At 40.6% G+C, this 21726-nt stretch overlaps 1 protein-coding gene and 1 non-coding gene across 2 annotated transcripts; one reads left to right on the plus strand and one right to left on the minus strand.

The window, feature by feature from the left end:
* Positions 1 to 6201: 6201 nt before the first annotated feature.
* LOC138910728 (small nucleolar RNA R71) lies at positions 6202 to 6308 on the minus strand. The gene has a single exon (XR_011415870.1). It is a non-coding gene; the product is annotated as a small nucleolar RNA R71 (small nucleolar RNA).
* Positions 6309 to 20448: 14140 nt separating this feature from the next.
* On the plus strand, positions 20449 to 21339 carry LOC104090908 (uncharacterized). The gene has a single exon (XM_009596109.2). The coding sequence runs from the start codon at positions 20449 to 20451 to the stop codon at positions 21337 to 21339; it is 891 nt and encodes a 296-aa protein (XP_009594404.2).
* The last annotated feature ends 387 nt before the right edge of the window (positions 21340 to 21726 follow it).

Raw genomic sequence — 21726 nt, forward strand, 5'->3', positions numbered from 1 at the left:
CCGGGATACCATCCCGTAGTTCCGAATGAATATGCAGTACATGGAGATCTCCCGGAATACGCTCGTAGTCCTAAAGTAAATATGCAGTATTGGGGGATCTACCGGAATACGTATGTAGTCCCAAAATAAATATGCAAGACAGGGGAGGAGGGAAGTGCTGGGGGAATCTCCCGGAATACGTCCGTAGTCCCAATTTAAATATGCAAGACAAGGGGATCTCCTGGAATACGTCCGTAGTCCCAATTTAAATATGCAACGCAAGATGAAATGACAGGTATGGCATTGAGTTATATAGTTTACACTGAACACAGATAAGTAAAGTAGGGACTTAACTAAGCATGGCGCACAAAATGTCAAATAGGTAGTTAAAACACGTAAGCATGCTTCTCTAATCTAAGCTAAACAATTAAACGTATTAGTGCAATTTAATAAGGAAAAATAGTTTATGATTTAGAAAGAAAAAACGGGATTTTTGCAATAATAGCCCGTGTACGTACTCGTCACCTCACATACTTGACGTCCACACCTCAATTAATATCAAATATCCTAAGGGAAAAGTCCCCAACACAAGGTTAGGTAAGCCACTTATATCGAACCGCTCAAATCAACTCGATATCACGTTCTTGCCATGAGTATCCGACTCCAAATGGACCGAATCTATTCAAATTAATTGCATAATGTAGATATAACTACAAGTAACTAATTTAACTAATTAATTCGAAGCTAAAGTGTGAAATTAGGAAAAATGCCAGTCTCCCCGGGACCATGTCTCGGAATCGGGTAAAAATTACAAATTATGAACACCCATTCACTCACGAGTTCACTTGAACAAAAACCATCTAAATCCGACGTCAAATTCCCATTCAAATCTCAGATTTTCAATTGGGAAACCTTTTTCCCCATTTCTAAACTTCTACTCTCAAATTCCTTAATTAGACGAGGAAAACAATAATAGATTAATGTATTATGATCAAAATAGAGTTAGAATTAGTTACCAAATAGTTCTCCTTCAAAATCCCTCTAGAAGTCGTCTCCCACCGAGCTCTAAATCGAATTTTGTGTTATGAAAGTTCAAACCCTCGAAATCCTCTTTTCTGCACAGCGATATCCGCATCTGCGCAAATGGGGCCGCATCTGCGGTCCCGTACCTATGAAAAAATCATCGCACGTGCGAAGGTCACTTATCCGGCCTGGGGCCGCATCATCGGGCATTGGGCCGCATCTGCGAGCCCGCTTCTGCAGTCCCCCCACCGCACCTGCGATCCCCGCTGCCCAGGCCCAAAACCTCATTTGCGGCTCCCTATCCGCTTCTGTGGCTCCGCACCTGCGGTCCAATATCCGCAGGTGCGAAAATAACAGGTGCAGCAACTTCAGAAAAGGCATAAGTCCCCAAACCAATCTGTTAAGTATCCGACACTCACCAGAGGCCCCCGGGACCTCAACCAAACATACTAACCATTCCTAAAATATCATTCAAACTTAGTCGAGCCTTCAAACCATATCGAACAACACCAAAAACATGAATTAAGCACGGATTCAAGCCTAAAAACTTAGAATTTTCTAAATTCTACAAACGACGCCGAACCACGTCAAATCTAGTCCGAATGACCTCACATTTTACACACAGGTCAAAAATGACACTACGAACCTACAACCACTTTCGGAATTCCATTCCGAGCTCGATATAAAAAATTCCACTATCAGCCGAAATCGCCGAAAATTTAACTTTCGCCAATTCAAGCCTAAATCTACTACAGACCTCCAAAACACATTCTGGACTCGCTCCTAAGCTCAAAATCACTCAACGGAGCTAACGGAATTGACATAATTCCATTCCGGATTCTTCTTTATATAGTTCCGACTACGGTCCAATTTCTAAGGCTTAAACTCAAAACTAGGGACTAAGTGTCCCAAAACTCCCCGAATTCCATAACCAATCACTCAGAAAAATCCCAATAGTAGAAACAAATGTGGGAAAAGCAGATATTAGGAGATCGTGGCTCTAATTCTCAAAATGACCGGTCGGATCGTTACACATCTCCACCTCCATTTGTGGTCCACCTATTGCAGCTATTCCTTCGCCTCCAATGGTATTTTTCTATTATGGTGAAGGAAAGATCTTTGGTTTCGTTGGGTACTACAGTGAGTAAAGGCACATGTGGTGAATTAGAGATAACAAAAAAGTGTTGCAATGGCAAGAAGTGGAGTTGGAAAAGAAAGAAAAGAAAGGGGAGGGGAGGCCGAGGGTTGGAAGCGGGAGGGAGAAAGTGGGTTGGATTTTCTTTTGCTCTTTACTTTTTCTTCTTTGTTGATTTATGTTTTATTTATTTTAGTATTTTTTTATTAAAGAAATATTTCTACGCTCCTTTTCAGCGTGAGCATCACGCACTACTGCCACATCAGTTACCTTGTTGCCACATAAGTATGGTCAACAGTCAGAGGTGTGTACTTATATACATTTTACAGAGTTGAAGTATTTAAATGGGAAAGTTCTAAGTTTATCTACCATATTGACAAACATGTACAAGTTTAAGTGGCCCGAAGGCCATTTTGTCTTTTTTCTTTAAGGATAAAAAATAAAATGGCAAAGGGCCAAATATACTCTTGTACTATGAGAAAAGGTTTAAATATACCCTTTGTTATACTTTGGATCCAAATATATAACTGCCGTAATACTATTGGTTCAAATATACCTCTCTTCTGTTAAGTTTGTCCAAGGTGAACATCCAATCCTATGTGGCACTGATATTTGATGAGGTGGATGCCACATGGCATGCCACCTCAGCTCCCCTAATCCATATATAAAAGACTAAAATTTGAGATACAATATTTTTTATGGTAGCGCTAATGGTGACAATAGTGGTTTGGGGAAGAAAATTTTAGTGGTGGAAAAATAATTAGGAGGGATAAAATGGGTTAGGGGAGCTGAAATGGCAAGCCATGTGGCATCCGCCTCATCAAATGTCAGTACCATATAGGATTGGGTGTTTACTTTGGACAAACTTAACAGAAAAATGATATATTTGAACCAATAGTATAACGATATGGGTATATTTGGACTCAAAGTATAACAACAAGGGTATATTTGGACTCAAAGTACAATGAGGGGTACATTTAAACCTTTTCTAATAGTACAAGAGTATATTTGGCCCTTTTCGAAAATAAAATAATCTACTCTTACTAAATAAAAACAATAGCAAGGTAAAAATACTACATAATTAATATTTAATTATTAAAGCCTCTCACTTGAAAATAAACTGACTAGATGAAAAATATATTTTTTTGGCAACTTTCTTTCTTTTGTAAATTAAAACTAAAAGTAGTACTAAAAATGTGAATCTTTTTTGTGATTTTCAATTTTATCAAATAAAACCTATAAAAAGTGAAACAAAAGCTAAAATATTAATCTTAAACTTATAAACTATTTAAATACTAAAAGGGATAAAAAATCTAAATACGATAAAAAATCAGGTGTTCACAATGAAATTTGAAGTTCGAATAATATTTTCACCTTAGACAATAACACTACACAGCAAAAGTTGAAGTTGTATTCCATTATGTTACTTAGTCCAGTCCAGTAAACTCCTATCTTCCACCAAAGATGGCATTAATTTAAGATGACGAGTTAGATGATCAACTTATGGGAAAAAAAAAGAGGTTGAAAACATTTCAGCTGGAAAGATTTGAGTTTGTGGCAAAAAGTAAGCCAGCTGGTATTGGTTCCAATTTTGCGTTATGAATGTTCTCACACTTCAGTTCATATATACTTCAGGCTAATTAGGTACAAGAGTTTGTTAAGTTTTGTTTATTAAATAATTTTTCACTAATGTTTTTGTGATAACTTTCAACTCCTGAGGATTACTCTGGCTCCAAAATTTAACCTTGCGTAAATTTTCGCTATGATCAATTGTCTTTTGAGTTCTTTATATGCTGGAGATCATATTCGAAGGTGGCGCAACTCCTATGAGCTATCCGGTGATAATTGGCGAAAAGTCCATATTTTTAGGTGTGTTTATATCCCAAGTCTATTATGACTCTTAGATTTTTGACTTCTTTATGATGGAAATTTACTTTGAAGGCTGCTATGGGTGAAAGGAAAGTTTTATTACTCACAAAAATTTTGGATCAAAATAATAACATCTACTATATGCAGTGCATGTGATAGGTTTCTAAATTCTTTTTCCTTGTATTTGTTTTTTGGTGTTGCTGTAGATCCTTAGATATTGAGAATATATACCCAGCTTGAAGAGCAAAGCAAAATGAGGAAAGTTCGTTCGTAGGGAATAGAGATGGCTAATTGATAAAGGATGAAAAGTACATGTTTTGACTGTGTTTGTGTGTTATTTCGTGTATGAGTTGCGGGAGTTCACATCGCTTTTGAAGTGAAAATATGCTCATTATGTGTTTCTTATGTGTAGGGATAAACTTGCGCGGAAAAGGATCAAATGGGAGAAAAACTGGTGAAAAAGAGCTAAAGAGAAAAGTCCCGGACAGCGAAGCGAGGTTCACTTCGTCAGACCGGGACCAGAGCAGAAGAAACCAGGAAAGTCCCGGACAGCGAAGTAAGGGTCACTTCGCCAGACCGGGATCGGAGCAGAAAAATTCAACTTTTTCAACCCGAATTAGGAGAAGCAATTTCAGCCCAACTCAACCCTAAACCATATAAATGAAAGTTAGCCACTTTTTGAAGGGAGAGAAGACTTTGGAGAGGCAAGAACACACTTGGAGCAAGGAGAAGGATTCAACTTCAGGTTTTTCTTCTTTCTTCCTAATTTTCCATTGTTATGAATTCTAATCTTGTATTTGTGCAAACAATTATAAGTAGCTAAATTCTCATCTACCATTTACTTTTCTCTACCTATTCAACTATATGATTATTGTGGTTGATTGAAGGCCCCTCAATTGACCGTGCCTATTTAGTGTATATTTCTTGAAAAAAGGTACACATTTAGGTAGTTGTTGACCAACATCACTCCTAACGTATATGAGGAATCAGTACGAAAGATTTAAAGGTGGGATTAGGAATAACGAAACCTTGGGGTGATCTTAGTGAGCGGTAAACTAGTGCCAGCTAGCGTAGTTTGGAAGAATACATCTAGTAAATTGTTGTATCTGCTCGGAAGAGAGTTACGACATCTAAAGTAATCACAATCGGTAGAGAATATCTAGGAGAATTTATATGAGACGTGGCGGGGAGGATTCTGACGAGAGGAGAAATCATAACCCTAGACCTTTCCAATCTTGTCTACAACATTTGCTTTGTTAGTATTAAACTTACAGCTTTTTAAATACTTTGTTTTTAGTTAGTAATGATCAACTCATTATTCAATATTTCTGAAAGTTGATTACTTGAATTCTTGTGAAATTAGTGGTTGTGATTAGTAGGTTAATTCCATGTGCTATTTGACTGCAGAATTATAAACCGGATTATATTTGCAATGACCGCTAGACCTCTTAGGAGGCATAGTTGGGCGTGATCATCTTTTGGCGCCGTTGCCGGGGAATTAACGGTGTTATTAATTACGGCTAGAAGAATAGCTAGAATTCGTAGTTTAGTCAACTTTCTCGACTTGAAATTCTTTATATTGAATATCTAACGTTTGTAGTCTTGTGTGTTACAGGTACATGCCTAGAAACTCCTCAAGAACTGGTGATTTTGACGAAGCATTACCAGACCCTCAGAAAGCTTTCAAGGCACTAAATCGAGCAAACAAGAAAGACAAACGACAACAGAACTCAACGGAATGAATCGAACTATACATGAGTGACATAATAAACAACCAAAACAATGTGAATGACCCAAACAATCAGGGTGTGGCACCTCTTGTGCCAGAAGCGGCTTTGTATGATTAGGCACAACCCACCGCTGAAATTCTAGCAACCACTATTGCAGTCCCTCAGATACAAGCGGAGTCATTTCAAATCACAAACAATATGCTACATCTACTGCAGAACAAGGGACTGTTCTCCGGGTCTTACATTGAAGATCCTCAGCAACATCTAAAAAATTTCTTGTCAATTTGTGTCACGTAAAGGCAACCAAATGTGACACCGGAAGCAATAAGGCTATTGTTGTTTCCATTATCAGTGACAGGAGAGGCTCAAACTTGGCTAAATTCGCTCCCCATAAACTCCATCACTACTTGGGAGGAATTAGTCAAGCAATGTTTGAACAAATTTTACCCACCCATTAAGACTGTCAAGAAAGTTGATGAGATCTTGAGCTTCAGGCAAAAACCAGCGGAAACATTGCAAGAGACATGGGAGAGATTCAAAGGGATGCTAGTTAAGTGTCCTCACCATGTCATTCCGGATCAGATATTGGGACAAAGGTTCTACATGGGATTGGCAGACAGCTTGAAGGCCAATGTTGATGCTTCAGCAGATGGAGCATTTTTGAGCAAATCATTTAGAGAATGTAAGGTTCTGCTAGATAAAATGGCTCAAACTCAGGATGACAAGAGACACTACAATCACCCCTGTAGTTCACTCAGTAGCTTTGGACCCAAACAACTCCATAGCCGAGAATATGGCAACTCTGATGATCCTCACCAAGAAGATTGATGAATCAGGACAAAAGTAGGTACACGTAGTTGAAATGACTAATGAGGGCTTATGTACACCATGCATTAATCAACCATATGTGTGTTCGTTCAGTGGTGGACATGAAAGTGACAATCAAAGCTACCAAGATAATATGAACTATGAACTACCAATAGACAAGGTGGTCAGACTTGGGGACAACAAAATCAACAATATAGGCCAGCACAGCAGCAGTACAATAATAATAATAATAATCTTGAAGTTGCACGACCACAGGGTCAGGCTGTGCCTTATCAAAGGCAACAAGGGTACAATCAGCAGAATCAACAACTAGCTTATCAACAACCTCAACAACAACATATAGTGCGACAAGATGATAGGTTGATTGAAATTAAAGGAATGCCGCAACAACTCATTGGGTCCAGCGGAAAAATGGAAGAAAAGATCCACCAGATGCAGGAAAAGGTAGTATCACACGACTCAGCTATCAAGGGCATTGAGATTCAACTAGGGCAAATATCCATGGCCTTAAACAATCGCCCTCAAGAGACATTACCTGCAGACATACATGTTAACCCGAAAGAGCAAGGCCTGAAGTAGCTGATGGTTATGAGTCTGAGAAATGGTAGAGATCTTGATCTAGAGCAAGAAAGTGCTCGTGAAAGCCGACCAACTGAGATACTCGTGCTAGTACCAATTGAGGTAGATGAGTCAACTGAGCTAACAGAAGTAAGAATCCAACCAGCCCAGGAGGAAATAAACAAGGAAAAATAGGTTGCAAAGTAGGCTGAGCAAGTTCGAGAGAAGGCATCTGAAAAAGTGCCCGAGCAGGATCGAACTCAAGTCACAAGAAAGAAGCGACAACCAACACCCTTCCCACAGAGGTTGGCCAATTATCATAAGGATGAGCAGTATAAGAAATTCATGGAGATGTTGAAGAAGATTCAGGTGAACTTTCCACTGATTGATGCATTGAGGGAGATGCCCGATTATGCAAAAATGATGAAGGACTTGATGTCTCGCAAGTTTGACTTTCAAGACTTGGCAACTGTGACACTGACTTAGACTTGTAGTGCTGTTGTGACAAGACCTATAGCGGAGAAGCAATCTGACCCAGAGAGTTTCATAATTCCGTGCACCATAGGCAGTTATGCTTTTGCTAAAGCATTGTGTGATTTGGTAGGCATTGGAAGGGAAAGACTCACATCCATGTTACTACTGCTAGCCGACCGAACTATGAAGAGGCCTTTAAGTATACTTGATGATGTATTTGTGCAGGTTGGAAAGTTTGTGTTTTCGGCAGATTTTGTCATTCTGGACTGCCAAGTTGATGAAGAAATTCCCATAATTTTGGGGAGGCCATTCTTGGCCACATGGAGAGCTCTGATTGATTGTGAAACTGGGTAGCTAAATATGAGACTAAACGATGAAGAAATAATGTTCAATGTGCAGAAGTCTATGCGGTGACCCAGTGAGTTTGCTAATTGCTCTCTGATTGAAGTTGTGGATGTGATTATGGAGGAGAAAGATGAGGCACTGAACGTAAAAGACTCCCTAGCAGCCTGCCTCATGAACTCAGAAGAGGTAGATGGTGAGGACTTGGCGGAGTGGGTTTTGGCTCTTGAAGGCCAAGGGTACTGGAAAAGAGAACTCGAATTCGAGCCTTTACACTTAGAAGAAAGAAAGACCCCTTAAGCTAAGCCATCAATTGAAGAGCCACCACGGTTAGAGCTAAAACCGTTACCGTCTCACCTCAGGTATGTTTTCTTAGGGACTAGTTCGACATTACCTGTTATTATGTCATCCGGTTTGTTAGATGTATAGGTAGAACAACTTTTGCAGGTTCTGAAGGAGTGTAAGACTGCAATTGGGTGGACCATTGCAGACATAAAAGGTATCGGGCCATCATTTTGTATGCATAAAATTCTACTGGAAGATGGGCACAAACCTTCTAGAGAACATCAAAGAAGGCTGAACCCTAACATGAAAGAAGTGGTGAAGAGAGAAGTGATCAAGTGGTTAGATGCAAGAATCATCTTCCCCATCTCTGATAGCAACTGGGTCAGCCCAGTTCAGTGTGTGCCAAAAAAGATTGGAATGACGGTAGTGCAAAATGAGAACAATGAGTTGATCTCAACAAGAATAGTCACATGATGGAGAATTTGTATGGATTACAAAAGGTTGAATAAGGCCACCCGAAAGGACCATTTCCCACTGCCATTCATTGACTAGATGTTACATAGATTGGCGGGGAGGTCCCACTTTTGCTTGTTGGATGGATACTCGGGGTATAACCAGATCTCTATTGCCCCGGAGGATAGAGGAAAAACGTCGTTCACCTGTCCGTATGGCATCTATGCCTTTCGGAGAATGCCGTTTGGCCTATGCAATGCACCCGCCGCATTCTAAAGGTACATGATGGCCATCTTCATAGATATGGTAGATGACATAATGGAGGTTTTCATGGATGACTTCTCAATGGTGGGGAACTCATTCAATGACTTCCTTATGAACTTAAAAAGAGTATTGAAGTGGTGTATGGAGACTAATCTGGTATTGAACTGGGAAAAATACCATTTCATGGTATAGGAAGGTATAGTCTTGGTACACCTAGTGTCAAGTAAGGGCATTGAGATGGACCGTGCTAAGGTTGATGTAATTGACAAGTTACCCCTACCCACTTCCGTAAAATCCATAAGAAGTTTCCTTGGTTACGCCGTCTTCTACCGGCAGTTTATAAAAGTTTTTCTAAAATTGCTAACCCTTTATGTAAATTACTTGAAAAAGATCACCCCTTTGTGTTTTCTGATGATTGCAGGGTAGCTTTTGAGGAATTGAAAAAGAGGCTGGTGAGTGCACCAATCATAGTGGCACCTTACTGGGAGCAACCTTTTGAGCTGATGTGTAATGCAGATGACTATGCTGTGGGAGCAGTTCTTGGGCAGCGAAAATATAAAGTCATGCATCCAATCTACTATGCAAGTAGAACCTTGAGTGCTTCCAAACTAAATTACACAGTGACCGAGAAGGAGATGCTAACAGTGGTGTTCGCATGTGACAAATTCAGGTCATACCTGATAGGCTTGAAGGTAATTGTTTATACTGACCATGCTGCTCTCAGGTACCTAATTGAGAAGAAGGAGTCAAATTTGCACCTGATTCGATTAGTGCTACTGCTACAAGAATTTGACTTTGAAATCCGTGACCGAAAAGGAACGAAGAACCAAGTAGCTGATCACTTGTCTAAGCTGGAAGGAGCAGAGAAGAAGGTTGAGGTGGAAGAAATTATGGAGACTTTCTCGGATGAACAATTATTGGCTACAAGCCTTGAGGTAGCGCCATGGTATGTAGACATTGCAAACTACCTGGCGAGTGGTATTGTCCCTGTAACACCCCGAAAAATTTTAAAGTACTTAAGTGTAAAGCCCGATAAAATTTGCAAAAGAAAATAATATTTTATGGTGCCGAATTGGGCTTACGTATTTGAGGATAAACACAGCGAAATGCGTTTCTGCGGTCCATTATGCGACCGCAAAATCACTCTGAGGACCGCGTAATGGCCGCAGAGTGAGGCAGTTAATTGGGACAATTTGGATGTTAATTTTGCGGCCACTATGAGACCGCAGAACCGTTTTGCGGTGCATTATGCGACCGCATAATAAGTCTACGGGCCGCATAGTGACCGTAGACCGGGTCAGTTCATTTCCAGTTTGACACCCCAATTTCGCGGACCGCATAACCATTATGCGGTCGCATATGCGACCGAAGAACCTATTCCAGAGCTTCTTTTTTTTGGGTTTTTAAATCGCTGCCCTACTTCGTTAAATACACGTTTTGAGCCATTTTTAGCAAACATCTTACATTTTAGAGTGAGATAGAGTGCCCTAGAGTGAGAAAGTGTTCCTCAATAATTGATTCTTCAATTCTTGCTCAAATTTTGGAAGATTAATAAGGAAAATTCACAAGTTCTTCATCCTAAAGGTAGGATTCTACACCCTAACCCTCAATTTCGAATTTGTCTAGAAATGGGTAATTAGCAAGATAATTTTTGGGCATGAGAGTTGTTTATTTTACATATATGTGTTATCAAAGGGTGTATGAAGATTGTTGAGCTAAAAATGGTAAATATTAGGTTGTGGGATGATGGAATCCTCCATAAAAGGACCTTGAAACCTTAATGCACACCTAGTGTTTGATAAAATGCTCAAATGATCTAGAACCATGAGAATCTTCCTAATTTTGATTCAATCTGTTATATTTCTACAATATATTGAAGTTGCTAAGAATTCGGAAATATTTTAGAGTTTAAGGAAACTCAATTGAGTTATGTTGTCTAAACGCTTCTCTTAGAATTGGATCCCACGATATTCATGTAAATTATGTAAGTCCCGAGTGGTTCATTATAGAATTGGCTATTTCGAGTAAGATTGGGTTGAAAGATATATGTTCAACACGTATCCCAAATGCTTTATTTATGTTATGTTATCGGTTGAGGATGTGTTAAAAATATGGGATGTGCATTAGAAATGTTCGACTTCAAGTTAAATTCAAACGAAGGCTATTATGCCAAATTTTGTGAAGAATCTCTATGTGCCTTAGACTCTTAATTGCTCACATATGTACTACATGCCTTGATTTGAATTGTTATTGTTGTTGTTGTTGATGATGATGATGTTGATGTTAGAAAGTAAAAATGTAAGCATGAAATACTAAATACGGTCAACGTTCCAAGAATGATCTTATAATTATGGCCATTAGTTCCAATGAAATGAAAAGACATGAAAGTAATATGAAATGTGATGATTGATATAAAAAGGTTGCTATCTCGAATAAGACAGCCTAGCCGATCGGGTCGTGATCGAACACCATGCCGCATACATGGTGGTGATTGTGCTGGAAATTATAATTGAGATTGTGATTATGGTCGATGTCCATAATAAATTGCCTAGCTGATCGGGTCGTGATCGAACTCCGTGTTAAAGATGGTGGTACTGATACTGAAAGTAATTGTGGTTGATGTCTCTAATGAGATAGCCTAGCCGATCAGGTCGTGATCGGACTCCGTGCTAAGAGTACGGTGGTATTGGTATTGTGAATAATGGTATTGTGAACAATAAAATATCGATACTAAAAATCTCCCAATGTGAGATATGGAAATTAATTTGAACATTGACTTGACCCTAAATTGAGGTTTGATGTTGATTAAGGCTTCCGTTGATATTATGATATTCTTGTTTGTATTATTTATCATTCTATTGAGAGGGTGTTTTGTCATTCATAATTGTACTATTCCGTATGTACTAACGTCCCTTTTGCCGGGGGCGCTACATCTTCAATAGATGCAAGTGATTCCATAGCAGGAGACACTGATCAGTGATAGTGGTACATCCTCTTCCCAGCTGACTTGGTGACCCCCACTTCATTTTGGGGTCATGTATCTTTTGTTCCTCGTGTATTGTGTTTGAGGTATAGTTGGGGCCTTGTTGCCGGCATTATCATAGTACTCTTTTGTATCTATTAGAGGCTCCATGGACATAGTGTGGGTTGTGTATCAGTGCTGGGAAAGTCAAACTATGTTATGTTGTGGTTGTATTACTTGTCCATTTGAGACTTTAAAAATGATGAAACTGGTATTATCTCCATTCACGGATGAGTTGGGTAGAAGGAAATCTAATAGGCTTGCTCGTCCGGAGGTTCACTCGGTTGAGCGCCGGTCGCGCTCCCCGAGTTTGGGGCATGACAAACTTGGTATCAGAGCCTAAGGTTTTAAAGTGTCCTAGGATGTCTTGGAGCCGTGTCTAGTAGAGTCCTTCTTATCGGTGTGTTGTCGACCATATCTATAATTAGGATGTTATTTTGACATTTAGGAATAATACCCTTCTTTCATATTCTTGGTCGTGCGCTAAAGCTGGTTGTAAGATTGTTCCTTCTTTAACCCATGCTTTACTTTAATTTTTAGTACATGGCACCTAAGAAGAAGGAAAGAACTGTGCAAAGAGCCAATGTCACCCCAGGAGTGACAGTTGATCCTATATTTGATGATGCGGGTGAGAACCCATGGAGTGAGAATATTCCTCCGGTTACTATACTTTCTGATTCTACTACAACTGATCAGACCGCACCTGACCCTACACCTACTGAGGGTGCAATGGTCCCTCCAACTGATATACCAGTTCCACCTCCAGTTCCAGCTTCCGATTCTGGTGTTTCTGATGTTGATCTTAGGGGAGCCATACAGATGTTGGCTCAGATAGTGGCTTCCCAGGCCCAGAGATCAAATGTTACACCCACTTCTTCCAGTCAGCCAGGGAATTCTACTAGTTCCAGGGTGACAAGGTTTCTCTAGTTGGATCCTCCAGTGTTCACGGGTACTAACCCAGAGGAGGACCCCCAGGATTTCATTGATGAGATGCACAAGACTCTCCAAGTTATGCGTGCTACTAAGACGGAGGCAGTTGAATTAGCCTCCTACCGCCTGATAGAGGTGGCATATTCTTGGTTCGAATTATGGGAGGAGTTCCGTGAAGAAGGGAGCCCTCCGTCGAGATGGGGAGAGTTTGCTGATGCCTTCATTGATCATTTCTTGCCTGCCGAGACTAAGGTAGCCCGTGCTGCTGAGTTTGAGAACCTGAGGTAAGGTAGCCTGAGTGTATGGGATTACCACATGAGATTCACGTGCCTGTCCAAGTAAGCTATTTACATGTTGCCTACTGTGAAAGCTAGAGTGCGCCGATTTGTACAGGGCCTTAGTCCCTTGGTAATTAATGAGGCCGCTATAGCAGCCTTGAATTCTGATATAAATTATGGAAAAATGATGGCATTCGCTCAAGCAACAGAGACTCGCAAATTGAGGAATAGAATGGAGTGAGAGGGTAGTAATAAGGCCCGGTGTGCGGGCAACTTTGGTGGTTCTTCTGGTGGCGGTAGGTTAGCCTTCAGAGGAGGGTCGTCAGGGTCATCACAGTCTTTGCCCAGTCTTCGGCTAGTGCACCGCCATCAAGGCACAATCAGCAGCAATAATGGAGCCGTTTCAGGCCCAATTAGGGCAACAGGGGATCCTATCAGCAGGGTCATCATGGTGGTAGATTCTAATAGTAGAGAAGGCCCCCATGCCCTAGATGTGGAAAGATTCACCTAGGAATATGCTACATGGACTTACCCATATGCTACGGATGCGGATAGAGGGGTCACATTCAGAGGGATTGTCGTTTGTCTTGCCAGGGTGTGGGAAGGGGCATGGCACAACCAGCCAGTTCTGCAGCTTCTACATCTGCAACACCTCCTCCAGCTCGAGGCACTACAACACCCGTAGGTCATGGTGCAGATCAGGGTGGAGCACAAAGTTTGAGAGGATCCGACCGTTTCTATGCTATGGGGGGTCGCCAGAATTCAGAGGCTTCTCCAGCTGTTGTCACAGGTATATTGACTATCCAATCTTATGATGTGTATGCTCTTATTGATCCATGTTATACTTTGTCATATGTCACACCTTATGTTGCCATGGAATTTGGGATAGAACCGGAATAACTTCATGAGCCATTCTCTGTATCTACTCTGGTTAGTGAATCTATTTTGGTCGCGCAGGTTTATAGGGATTGTGTTGTCACATTGCGTGGTCGGGACACAGTGGGCGATCTTATTGAATTAAGAATGGTCGATTTTGATGTGATAATGGGGATGGATTGGCTTTATTCATGTTTTGCCAAACTTGATTGCTGAAACAGAACTATTAGGTTCGAATTTCCAAATGAGCCAGTTATTGAATGGAAGGGTGATGATGTAGTGCCGAAGGGTAGGTTTATTTCTTACCTTAAGGCCACGAAAATGATCAACAAGGGGTGTATTTACCATTTGGTCTAGGTTACAGACACCGATGCTGAGGCACCTACACTTGAGTTTGTACCTGTTGTAAATGAATTTCCAGGAGTCTTTCCAGATGAACTCCTTGGGATTCCACCAGACCGGGAGATTGATTTTGGGATTGATGTGATGCCAGGCACGCATCCTATATCTATTCCACCCTACAGAATGGCACTAACAGAATTGAAGGAGCTAAAGGAACAATTGAGAAACTTGTTAGAAAAGGGTTTTATCCGACCGAGTGTATCGCTTTGGGGTGCACCGGTCCTTCTTGTAAGAAATAAAGATGGATCACTGAGAATGTGTATTGACTACAGTCAGCTTAACAAGGTCACAATCAAGAATAAGTACCCACTGCCAAGGATAGAAGGCTTGTTTGACCAATTGCAGGGTGCTAAGTACTTCTCCAAAATTGATTTACGATCCGGGTATCACCAATTGAAGATTAGGGAAAGGATGTTCCAAAAACAGCTTTTAGAACCCGATATGGGCACTTCGAATTTTTGGTGATGTCTTTTGCGCTAACAAATGCCCCATCAGTCTTCATGGATCTTATGAATCGGGTATTCAAACCTTTCCTCGACTCCTTCGTGATAGTGTTCATTGACGATATCCTTATTTATTTGCGGAGTCGGGAGGACCATGCGTATCATCTCAAGGCAGTGTTGCAGACTCTGTATAAGCACAAGTTATATGCAAAGTCTTCAAAGTATGAATTTTGGCTTGCATCTGTGACATTCATGGTTCATGTAGTCTCTAGTGAAGAGATTATGGTTGATCCTCAAAAGATAGCAGCTGTGAAGAATTGGTCGATGCCTACAATGCCAACTCAGATTCGCAGTTTCTTGGGCCTACCAGGGTATTATAGAAAGTTTGTGGAAGGGTTTTCTACCCTTGCCTCTCCGTTGACTAAATTGACGCAGAAGGCAGTTAAGCTCCAATGGTCAGATGCATGTGAAAGGAGTTTCCAAGAATTGAAAGCAAGATTGACGACGACACCAGTGTTGACCTTACTAGAGGGTGCAAATGGTTTGTGGTATATTATGATGCTTCATGAATTGGGCTTGGGTGTGTATTAATACAACATGGCAATGTTATAGCTTATGCTTCTAGGCAACTCAAGAATCACGAAAAGAATTATCCAACACATGACTTAGAACTTGCGGTGGTGGTATTTGCATTGAAAATCTAGCATCATTATTTATATGGTGTCTATGTTGATATATTCACGGACCATAAGAGCCTTCAATTTATTTTCAAACAGAAGGAGCTGAATCTGAGGCAGAGGAGATGGCTTGAGTTACTCAAAGATTACGACATCAATATCTTGTATCACCCGGGAAAGGCCAATGTTGTGGAAGATGCTCTTAGCCGAAAACATATGGGTAGTTTGGCTCACTTGGAGGAATATCAAAGGACATTGGCCAAGGAAGTTCACCGATTGGCTAGTTTGGGAGTTTGTCTTGCGGACTCTAGTGAAGGAGGGGTAATTGTGCAAAATAAGGCTGAATCATTGCTTGTTGTGAAAGTCAAAGAGAAGTAATACAACGATCCATCGTTGGTCCAATTGGAGGAGGGGATTCAAAAACATAAAACTATAGATTTTACCCTTGGCATGGATGATGGTACACTAAGGTACCAAGGGCGGCTATGTATTCCAAATGTAGATGATCTCAGGGAAAGAATCGTGACCGAGGCTCACACTTCCAGGTATTCCGTGCACCCAGGTTCTACGAAGATGTATCATGATCTCAAAGAAATCTACTGGTGGAATGATATGAAGAGGAATTTAGCGAAATTTGTAGCGAAGTGTCCAAATTGTCAGCAAGTGAAGGTCGAACACCAACGGCCTGGTGGGTTGGCGCAAAACATAGAAATTCCAACGTGAAAGTGGGAAATGATTAATAAGGACTTTGTGGTAGGATTACCTCACACTCCTCGTAAGTTTGACTCAATTTGGGTGATTGTGAATCGACTCACGAAATCAGCCCACTTTTTACCGGTTAAGGCTACCGATACATTGGAATAATATGCTCAGTTATATATCAAAGAAATAGTCAGGTTGCATGGCACTCCAGTTTCCATCATTTCTAATCGGGGAGCACAATTCACCGCTAATGTTTGGAAGAAATTTCAGCAAGGGTTGGGTATTCAGGTGAATTTTAGTACAGCCTTTCACCCGCAGACTGACGGGCAGGCAGAGCGGACTATTCAGACGCTTGAGGATATGTTGCGCGCTTGTGCTCTAGACTTCAAAGGTAGCTGGGATGATCATTTTCCACTCATAGAATTTTCATACAACAATATTTATCATGCTAGCATTCAGATGGCACCATTCGAGGCTTTATATGGTAAGAGATGTAGATCTCCCATTGGGTGGTTCAAAATTGGGGAAGCAGAGTTTATAAGGCCAAACCTCGTACATCAAGCTATGGAAAAAGTTAAAATGATTAAGAGGCGGCTAAAAACTGCTCAGAGTCGTCAGAAGTCCTATTCGGATGTTCGTCGTAGGGATTTGGAGTTCAAAGAAGATGATTGGGTATTATTGAAACTTTCCCCCATGAAAGGTGTTATGCAATTTGGTAAGAAAGGGAAATTGAGTCCGAGGTATATCGGACCGTACAGAATTATTCAGAGGATTGGTGAGGCGGCACACAAGCTTGAGCTACCACCGGAAATGTCATTGGTTCACTTGGTGTTTCATGTGTCTATGTTGAAGATAGTAATTAGAGACCCGACACTCATTGTTCATGTTGAGACTATTGAGATTAATGAGGAATTGACTTATGAAGAGATTCTAGTTTCTATTATGGATATGCAAGTCTGAAAGTTGAGAAATAAAGAAATTACATCCGTAAAAGTGCTATGGAGAAACCAACAGGTTGAAGAGGCTACTTGGGAGGCCGAGGGAGAAATGAAGAAAACGTATCCTTATTTGTTTGAATAGCCATGTAGTTATAAAGTTGTGATCTATGAAAGTTCTAAGAGTTGATTTCTATGAATTATGTATCATTTGTACAATTAGCGTTAAAGGTGTTCCTTTATGGTAATATATTGCTTGTGAGGCCACAGTTGGTGTCGTTTTGTGTTATGCTACATCGTTGGATTCTATATATTTTGTTAGGATGTGTTTCTGGAAATTTAGGGAGTTAGCCAAATTTTGAAGCTACTAGTGAGTATGAATTAACAATTGGGCCACATTTGATGCTAATAACAAATTTTTACCCTAATTCAAGGACGAATGATCCTAAGCGGGGGAGAAGGTAACACCCCGGAAAATTTTGAAGTACTTAAGTGTAAAGCCCGGTAAAAGCTGCAAAAGAAAATAATGTTTTGTGGTGCCGAATTGGGCTTACGTGTTTGAGGATTGTACGGCTCGGACTTTTTGGGTTGAAGGATGCACTGGAAAGTAAAGGAAAATATTTGGCAGCGAAATGCGTTTCTGCGGTCCATTATACGATCGCAGAATCACTCTACGGACCGTAGAGTGAGGCAGTTAATTTGGACAATTTGGATGTCAATTTCACGGCCACTATGCGACCGCAGAACCGTTCTGTGTTGCATTATGCGGCCACAGAACAGGTCTGCGGGCCGCATAGTGACCGCAGACCGGGTCAGTTCATTTCCAGTTTGACACCCCAATTTCGCGGTTATTTCGTGAACCGCTTAACCATTATGCGGCCGTATATATGACCGCAGAACCTGTTCCGGAGCTTCATTTTTTTGGGTTTTTTAAACCTGACCCTACTTTGTTAAATACACATTTTGGGCCATGTTTGAGCAAAAACCTGACATTTTAGAGTGAGATAGAGTGCCCTAGAGTGCGAAGGTGTTCCTCAATAATTGATTCTTCAATTCTTGCTCAAATCTTGGAAGATTAACAAGGAAAACCCACAAACTCTTCATCCTAAAGGTAAGATTCTACACTCTAACCCTCAATTTCGAATTTGTCTAGAAATGGGTAATTAGCAAGATACATTTTGGGCATGCAAGTTGTTTATTTTACATGCATGTGTTATCAGAGGGTGTAGGAAGATTGTTGAGCTAAAAATGGTAAAGATTGGGTTGTGGGATGATGAAATCCTCCATTAAAGGACCTTGAAACCTTAATGCACACCTAGTATTTGATAAACTGCTCAAATGAGCTAGAACCATGAGAATCTTCCTAATTTTGATTCAATTTGTTATATTTCTATAATAGATTGAAGTTGCTAACAATTCCGGAATATTTTAGAGTTTAAGGAAGCTCAATTGAGGTATATTGGCTAAACTCTTCTCTTAGAATTGGATCCCTCGATATTCATGTGAATTATGTAAGTCCCAGTGGTTCTTAGAATTGGATCCCACGATCCCAAATGCTTTATTTATGTTATGTTATCAATTGAGGATGTGTTAAAAATATGGGTTGTGCATTAGAAATATTCGACTTCAAGTTAAATTCAAACAAAGGCTATTATGCCAAATTTTGTGAAGAATCTCTATGTGCCTTAGATTCTTAATTGCTCACATGTGTACTACATGCCTTGATTTGAATTGTTGTTGTTATTTTTGTTGATGATGATGATGTTGATGTTAGAAAGTAAAAAGGTGAGCATGAAATACTAAATACGGTCAACGTGCCAAGAATGATCTTATAATTATGGCCATTAGTTCTAATGAAATGAAAAGATGTGAAAGTAATATAAAATGCGATGATTAATATAAAAAGGTTGCTGTCTCGAATAAGACAGCCTAGCCGATCGGGTCGTGATCGGACACCATGCCGCACACATGGTGGTGATTGTACTGGAAATTATAATTGATATTATGATTGTGGTCGATGTCCCTAATAAATAGCCTAGCCGATCGGGTCGTGATCGGACTCTGTGTTAAGGACGGTGGTACTGATACTAAAAGTAATTGTGGTTGATGTCTCTAATGAGATAGCCTAGTCGATCTGGTCGTGATCGGACTCCGTGCTAAGAGTACGGTGGTATTGGTATTATGAATAATGGTATTGTGAACAATGAAATATCGATACTAAAAATCTCCCAATGTGATATATGGAAATTAATTTGAACATTGTCTTGACCCTAAATTGAGGTTTGATGTTGATTAAGGCTTCCGTTGATATTATGATATTCTTGTTTGTATTATATATCATTCTATTGAGAGGGTGTTTTGTCATTCATACTAGTACTATTCCATATGTACTAATGTCCCTTTTGCCGGGGGCGCTACATCTTCAATGGATGCAGGTGGTTCCACAATAAGAGACACTGATCAGTGATATCAGTACATCCTCTTCCCAGCTGACTTGGTGAGCCCCATTTCATTTCGGGGTCATGTATCTTTTGTTCCTCGTGTATTGTGTTTGAGGTATAGCCGGGGCTTTGTTGCCTGCATTATCATAATACTCTTTTGTATCTATTAGAGGCTCCGTGAACATAGTGTGGGTTGTGTATTGGTGTTGGGAAAGTCAAACTATGTTATGTTGTGGTTGTATTACTTGTCCATTTGAGATTTTAGAAATGATGAAACTTACAGTAAGAAGTTGGTATTGCAGACACGATCATATTTTTGTCTAATTAATGAAAATATGTATTATCTCCATTCACGGATGAGTTGGGTAGAAGGAAATCTAATAGGCTTGCTCGGCTGGGTTCACTCGGTTGAGCGTCGATCACGCTCCACGAGTTTGGGGCGTGACAGTCCTCTATGACTTTTCCTCTATTCAAAAGAAAAAGTTCTTTCGTGACTGTCGCACGTATTATTGGGATGAGCCTTATCTATTTAGCATTTGTGTTGATAACATGATCCAGAGATGTATCCCACAGACAGACAAATCTTCTATTTTGCAGGCTTGTCACACATCCCCATATGATGGCCATTTCCGGGGATTAAGGACAGCCGCCAAAGTGTTGGAGTCGGGCTTCTATTGGCCGACATTGTTCAAAGATGCACACCTCTAGGTGAAGGGTTGTGATGAATGTCAACAGACCAGGAATATTTATCGCCGACATGAGATGCCCATGAATCCAATTCAGGAAGTCGAAGTATTTGACGATGGGGAATCGATTTCATGGGCCCTTCGTCAGCTCAGATGGCAACAAGTATATACTTGTAGCTGTGGACTATGATTCAAAATGGGTGGAAGCGGTGGCACTCTCTACAAATGATGCAAAGGGAGTCATTGGTTTTTTGAGAAAGAATATATTCACCCGGTTTGGCACTCCAAGGGCAATAATCAGTGATGGAGGCACTCACTTTTGCAACCGAGCTTTCGCAAAGTTGTTAGAAAAATATGGTGTTCGACACTTGGTTGCCACCCCATATCATCCACAAATAAGCGGGCAAGTGGAAGTGTTTAATAGAGAAATAAAGATTGTGTTGATAAAGACCGTGAATGCTACAAGAACGGATTGGGCAAGAAAGTTAGATGAAGTACTTTGGGCCTATCGTACCGCTTTTAAAACACCAATTGGCATGTCTCCATATAAACTTGTATTTGGGAAAGCATGTCACTTACCGGTAGAGTTGAAGCATAGAGCTTTGTGGGCATTAAGGCAACTGAATCTCGACATGGAAATAGCGGGTACACGTAGACTCACAGAGTTGCACGAGCTTGATGAGTTCCGCTACCATGCATTTGAGAGTACAAGGCTATATAAGGAGAGAATGAAGATGATGCATGACAAAAATATTCTTGAGCGAAAATTTAAACCTAGAGATGTGGTATTGCTATACAATTCGAAATTGAAGTTGTTTTCGAGCAAGTTGAAGTCAAGATGGTCGGGACCATTTCGTGTGGTAGAGATGCATTCCGCCGGATCCATAGAAATTGCATCAGAAGATGGCTCCCGCAAGTTCAAAGTTAACGGGCAAAGGCTAAAACATTATCAAGGCATGGTTAAGGAAGATAAAGTGATCTCAACCATGTACTTGAAGGATCCTTGATAAGGGATAGCTGAGTCATGCCGTGACGTTAAATCAGGCATTCATGGGAGGCAACCCATTGTAATGTTGTAAATATTTTGTGCCGCGACATTAAATCAAGCGCTTGTTGGGAGGAAACCCAATTTATTTGTTTTCATCTAGTTGTCATTTAGTCACATAAAATCAAAGAACGCAGGGGGCAGCGAAGCGAAGCTCTCTTCGCGAGATCGAGACCAAGAATGTTGGGGAGAAAACTGTTGGGGACAGCGAAGTGTGCCTCGCTTCGCGAGACCGGGACCAAAAGAGAAAGAAAAATAGAAAAGGGGACAACGAAGTGTGCCTCGTTTCGCAAGACCGGGACCGGGAATAGATGAACCAAGTAAAGGGGCGCGTGTCTAGGTCACGCAT

This window comes from Nicotiana tomentosiformis, chromosome 4 (genome assembly GCF_000390325.3).
Source record: "Nicotiana tomentosiformis chromosome 4, ASM39032v3, whole genome shotgun sequence".
NCBI classification, from domain to species: Eukaryota; Viridiplantae; Streptophyta; class Magnoliopsida; order Solanales; family Solanaceae; genus Nicotiana; species Nicotiana tomentosiformis.

Bases quoted from the DNA above. Each gene is read 5' to 3' on its own strand.
- LOC104090908 (XM_009596109.2), top strand. From the start codon at position 20,449: ATGGGGAATCGATTTCATGGGCCCTTCGTCAGCTCAGATGGCAACAAG.